At 40.2% G+C, this 6,000-nt stretch overlaps 1 protein-coding gene across 1 annotated transcript; it reads right to left on the bottom strand.

Annotated features, from left to right (window-relative positions):
- Positions 1 to 392: 392 nt before the first annotated feature.
- AP2S1 (adaptor related protein complex 2 subunit sigma 1) lies at positions 393 to 5,567 on the bottom strand. Its single transcript, XM_078868271.1, has 5 exons — positions 5,452 to 5,567; positions 3,636 to 3,785; positions 3,097 to 3,210; positions 2,914 to 2,973; positions 393 to 2,341 (listed from the first exon to the last, which is right to left on the bottom strand). The coding sequence occupies exons 1-5, from the start codon at positions 5,452 to 5,454 to the stop codon at positions 2,240 to 2,242; spliced, it is 429 nt and encodes a 142-aa protein (XP_078724397.1). The 5' UTR covers positions 5,455 to 5,567; the 3' UTR covers positions 393 to 2,239.
- Between the last annotated feature and the right edge of the window lie 433 nt (positions 5,568 to 6,000).

The raw sequence follows: 6,000 nt of genomic DNA, 5'->3' as shown, positions 1-6,000 counted from the left end.
CAGACCATTTCCCGCTATTGTACTATTGGGATTTTGTCCATTCTGTCCATGCAAATGCTGACGTATTGCAAAATACCCGTTTGCTATTAAACGACAATACATGTTACACTTCCTTATTTTTTTTTACAATGCTTCATGGTCACTTGTAACTTGTGTTGAGGTCACTTACCAGAAATATGAGGGGCATGTAAGCAGTAAACTTGGGATTTGTCTTCTCATTTAAGCTGTCTTACGGTTAAAAAAAGAAACAAAATAATAATTTGCACAAACACTATCGTTAAGTTCAATGAAATATGTTGATGTGAATCCTAAAGTACATACATATTTTTGTTAGAAGTTGAAAAACTAAGATAAATTTCCACACCACAGTGAATAACACAGACACAGAAAAGTGCGTACGTACATTTTTTTAATACGTTTTAAGTCCACAGATGTTGAAATGGTAAAAGACAGAGTACATTTAGTTACATTAAACAATTACCACATCCACTCCAATTATTTCATTAATCAAAAACATCACCATCATACACTGTTGATTTAAAAAGGATATGTTGATAATTTGTCTCTCAAAGGTAAGGAGAACTTGCATGCAATAAGGTTTATAAAACTAAAATTAACGGTGCATTACAGGTTTTTCTATCAGTAACACTAAATGCCATATATTCGGTAAATCAATACTTAAAGTTAAATACAAATTGGTCACTTTTTTGACATTCAGAACATTTACAGACATGTATTACTATTTAGTGAATTTCATTAGCCATGTTGTCGGCATTTGTGGAATGGTTTCCTCACGTCAGAAATTAATGGAAACATAATTGACTGCTTGAAAACATAACTTTATATTTTGTTAAGCACATTCACAAATTAACAACCCAGTATGGCAGGTTTCAAAAAAAATGTCAACAGACTGTACGAGGAATTTAAGCGTTTCTATACGGTATGCTTAAGTGCAAGGGTGTGATTCCAGTTTAAATAGTTACATTTACAAGATACACTATTTTCTTTACAAAGTCTCTTTTAAACCAACGCAGCAATCAGTGATAAATCACAGCAGTAATACAGCAATTGTATTTTTGAAAATTAATTTAAAATCACTGGTTTGCATTGCTTTAAATAAAGAATTTGAAAAAGGGTTGACTTGATTTTCATAAAGTGGTTTTCTTGAAAATGTATTTTCATTGTATGCTGAATATGAAAAGAAATATAACACTTCCGTGTGATCGTAACTTCTAACCTAAACGCTATCCTACTTTTTACAATTGTGCCACCAATTATATTCCAATTGCGGGGAAAGGAGTCAATCACGTCAAAACAGGTAGCACTTTAGTAACTTTCTACCGACAGCAGTGACATCTCTATCAATAAAGGTCCAACAGGCGACGCCATGGAAATATATCTGGTGACTCCCCTTTTGATAACTCGGCTAGCTGAGAGCATTCCTTCACCATGTGCACAGCGAATTCCAAAACCATCCATGATCCGATTAATGTTTACAAAATATACCACACCAGGTCTGAGCTCAGCCAAGTTACGCTGAAGTTTAATCCATCAGTATTTTTTGTTTGTTTAGTTAACGGTGACTGCAATAGGTCTATTGCTGAACAAAGGATGAGAATCTGCTTCAAGCTTAGATAGCTGCTTGGGGTGTTAATCCTGCATATCTGCAGCGCTGCCTCAGATTTTTTTTCTGGACATGGGCATTCACTCCTTTGGCCAACTACCACTCATCGCGTTAACATGATGCCTACGTGTGTGCTGTATCATCAACTATGCACTGCTGAAACCTTCACATCAGCTTAATGATTTAACATGTACAGTTGCGCTGAAGGAACGTTTATAAGCGTAAAGTCACCTTCGTTGGTGAAACACACACACAATTTTACAATTTGTAACAAAAAAATGTGTAAGCTATATAATATTCCAGCTAATATTCATACACAGCTTACGGTGCTACAATTTTCCTTGCAATCGGGAATTGAGGTAATTGTGACGCTTCAACACGTCACCGTTCAATAAAGCAGACGATTCACGTGAACATCACAACTGCAGCTCGATTATTCAACTATGCACCGATCATATCATCCTTGCTGAAATCAATCTAAACTGTGGGGAAACCATTACCTCGACTCCTGAACACAATAGCGGGTTATTTATATATATATGTAAATGCTGTCCCGACATTTGCCTTCTGTGATGTTACACGCGAGGAAGGTAAACTTATGCCGGGCACTGGTCTTTACTCCAGTGACTGCAACATCAGCAGCTGCTTGAGCACCTTCGTCTGGCTCGTCTCCCTTATCTCCCCGGCAAGGAACATCTCATCCACCACCGTGTATACCTGCAGCGGAACAGCGGCAACAAAATTACAAGGGGGAAGTGGACAAGCTCGAATACAATGGGGGTGGAGATCTCGCGGGGAAACTAAAGACACAAGGACAATACTGGAATGGGGGTGGGTGGGGGGGGGGCACTTGGCTGGCTGCTCTTTAGTATCCTATAATTTTCCACATCATCAAAACTCAATAAATGCAGGGACAACACTACTGAGCAAGAAACAAAAACTTTTATGAGTAAATCCCATGGGATATATTTTCCAATTTTCTGCAATTTTCAAGCCAAAAATTTGTTTTTGGCAACGCGTGTTTTTAATACACTCCAGAGAGTGAAATGTTTATGACCCAACAGAGTGTGTGTGTGAGTATGTGAGTATGCACAAAGGGCAGATACAACCATGGTTGCCAGTGGGAAGTGGGATACTTTAAAGCACAATCTCATGCATTTGTTTTTACAAAATGTTCATTTTTTTAATGTTTTAAAAAGGCTGTTCTCGTTCACTCAGACAAGAACTGATGTTAAACAATCATAAACAAAATAAAAAAAACAGTGTGAAACAATTAAAAGTACACATACCTTGTAGAAATTGAAAACAAGGTCCAATTCACATACATTATGAAAATATTCATTCAGCACCTGAAATAAAAAGGATCGTGTTATTATAAACGAGTGAGATTTCCATCTACAGCACAATAAAATACATAAAAAAGGCAAACTGCATAATAATTTGGATGTTTTCAGCGTGACAAAAAAACATACCTCCACAAAATTGTGTATGGCTTCCAAGTAAGCCAAATTGTTGTCATTTACATCCACACATATACAGAAGTAGAGACCAGCATAGCGACGGTAAACAATCTTGAAGTTACGAAACTGTTAAAGACAGAAAAGGCATAACAATGTTATAATGTCCTAGAATAGCTATGCTGTACAAATCAGTATGCATGAGCTCATTCACCGAGCTCCAAAAAAATTCTGCACTAACCAGCATGGTTATAATCGCCAAACATTCCTTCATCCAGCATTGGATTGGAAAACATCTGCAAACTACATTTTTTATTAATATAACCCTCATGTTAATGAACTCCCAAATATGCACAATAAAGCACAAATGTAAAACAAATACGATTTTACCGGTGAAAATTACATCGCTGTTAAATTTAAACAAAAAAGTTTACATTTTCAAACAAAACTAAATCATTGTAACAGTGGCTCAGGTCACACAGTGCTCTATGAACCAATACAGGAGCATCGTCTGTCTAATACAGAGATGAAGAGTTGTGTTGCTGGTCTGTCACCTCAACAAAGTTGGTGTGCTTGGCGTCGCGCACTGTCACCACCGCGTGCACCTCCTCAATCAGCTTCTGCTTTTCGTCATCATCAAACTGCATGTACCACTTTGCCAAGCGCGTCTTGCCTGCTCGGTTCTGAATCAAAATGAAGCGAATCTGTGGAGACAAAGGGTAATATGTTCGTTGTTAAGCTCACCGCCGAAAGGGGTTTTCTGGATGATGGTAAAATGTTACATTTCATATACGAGTAAATGCATTTATATCGTTTAAAATCAGAGTATTTCTAATTCAGACAACTTAACAATGCAAGTAGCCATTTCTATACTTAAAGGTAGACTTTCAGGAGGGTTCTGCATTGGGGTTTTTGACCTGTTGATTTTAAAGTGTTTATCATCCGAAGGAAAAGTCAGCGTACCTTAAGAAAACCTGACCACTCATACGAGGGAAGATTTTCAACCATGGATGCACTTGCTAAACCTCCATTTAGGGACTTTAAGTTGACAGATGAACAGTTTAAAACTGCTAATTGCAAAGTTTACAATGACCAGACCACCGCGTTATAGAGCGTTGAAACCCCAAAAATGCCTGACACTGGCAGCCATGCAACAATACGTCCCTCTTGCTATTCGAAAGCGACTGTCAGGTCAATGTTGATGCAACATTCATTTCGATAAATGTACCCGATGCAAAAGTCACGTGAACATACAGTATGCACGTGAACCTGTACAATAATCTAAGCGTACAAAGTATTAGCGCGACCAAAAGAATACATATTAATCGATGGGTCGTTAGTGTATGACTGTCAGCCATTCAACCTCAGGCAAAAATAGTGATTGAAATGACAAAATTTCATTTTAGGCAAATTCCAATACAGCTGTAAAAGAAAAATCCACTAAAATAATTTAAAATCACTGGTTTGCATTGCTTTAAATAAAGAATTTGAAAAAGGGTTGACTTGGTTTTCATAAAGTGGTTTTCTTGAAAATGTATTTTCATTGTATGCTGAATATGAAAAGAAATATAACACTTCCGTGTGATCGTAACTTCTAACCTGTCAGCCATTCAACCTCAGGCAAAAATGGTGATTGAAATGACAAAATTTCATTTTAGGCAAATTCCAATACAGCTGTAAAAGAAAAATCCACTAAAATAACGAACAAAACTAAATGGGTTGGCGCTGTTAATGCATTTGAAGGCGCAATCTCTTAACGACTGTGTAGTAAATCCTTCAACACGTCAGTGGCTACCAGAGAACGCGCCTATTCACGTTCGCTGGTAGCGGTAACGACTCATGTGGTGCTCTTGCATGTGTACGTGTGTGTGTGTGCACCGCTGCAACATAGTCCCTTGACTTGAACAGCAATCACGCGGTTTATATAGTCGTCGTTTTGGAATTGGCGAAAAACCATTCGAGTGTAGCAGGACAGTCCCCAGACACTTGAGAATCAGTAAGGATTCTCTGCATAAACGATGCCGCTATAACAGTATCACGCATCTTAAACATACAAATGGTAGGTGGGGTTCACGAGAGCCCATACAATCAACATGCTTTCCCCCACATTTAATAACATAAAACAGCCCCTTTTTTATCCGGTGAAATCTCAAGACACCGGGCGGTCACGCCCACGCCTAGAGCTTCGGCTGCTTCTCGCTGCCCGTCGTGGCGGCGCCGAGGGCGGCGGAGAAACCAGGCAAGGCAGGCTGCGCCTCGAGGCCTCAACTCGCAAGGCGACGGAGCGCGCGTGGCAAGCACACGACAATCATTGGCGAGAGTCAGACGCCTTCGGTCAAGCGAAGAGGCAAGCGTTTGCAAACATCGTACCATTGTGAAATGTCCTGCGGTCGTTCCAACTTCAACTTCGCCGAGCGTAAGTGCCGACGATTTGCCGCTGTATAACCGGAAGTCCGCGCGCGTGACGTCGCGTCACTTCCGGTCTTGTGAGGGCGGGGCTGCGTGGTTCCGCGGTCACGTGACCCCCCTCCCCGCCCTCGATTCGATTGCTCCAGAGACGACTTCCAGTATCGATTCCATTCCAGCGATGGATTATTGATGTTTCCTTCACAATTTTGTGAACCGGAGCAGTTAAAAAAAAGATGCAAAAACGAATATATATCGATGACATTCAAGCCCAATTTATAGAATCACTGCGGGCGAAGGGGGCGCGAGAATTGTCGTTCATCACGCAATCCTTCACGGTTCTTAGGTTTTTCACGCACGCCACATGGCTTTTGATTTGCTGTTACAAGCCACGCACGCATTGCCCATTGTCTACGGGGATGTTGCTCGCGCGGGAGACGCCGTGTGGACGGCAACTCAGATCCACGCTGTGCCCACCGAGGCGTTAAAATGTGCGGCCACAAAGCACCCATT

The sequence above is a fragment of the Lampetra fluviatilis genome, chromosome 25 (genome assembly GCF_964198595.1).
Source record: "Lampetra fluviatilis chromosome 25, kcLamFluv1.1, whole genome shotgun sequence".
NCBI classification, from domain to species: domain Eukaryota; kingdom Metazoa; phylum Chordata; class Hyperoartia; order Petromyzontiformes; family Petromyzontidae; genus Lampetra; species Lampetra fluviatilis.
This window is presented reverse-complemented; position numbering and strand designations above follow the sequence as displayed.

Coding starts and splice junctions, on each gene's coding strand:
- AP2S1 (XM_078868271.1), bottom strand. Junction 2,974..3,096: donor CCATACACAATTTTGTGGAG/GTATGTTTTTTT, acceptor TTTTTATTTCAG/GTGCTGAATGAATATTTTCA. Junction 2,342..2,913: donor TTGTTTTCAATTTCTACAAG/GTATGTGTACTT, acceptor GTTCCGCTGCAG/GTATACACGGTGGTGGATGA.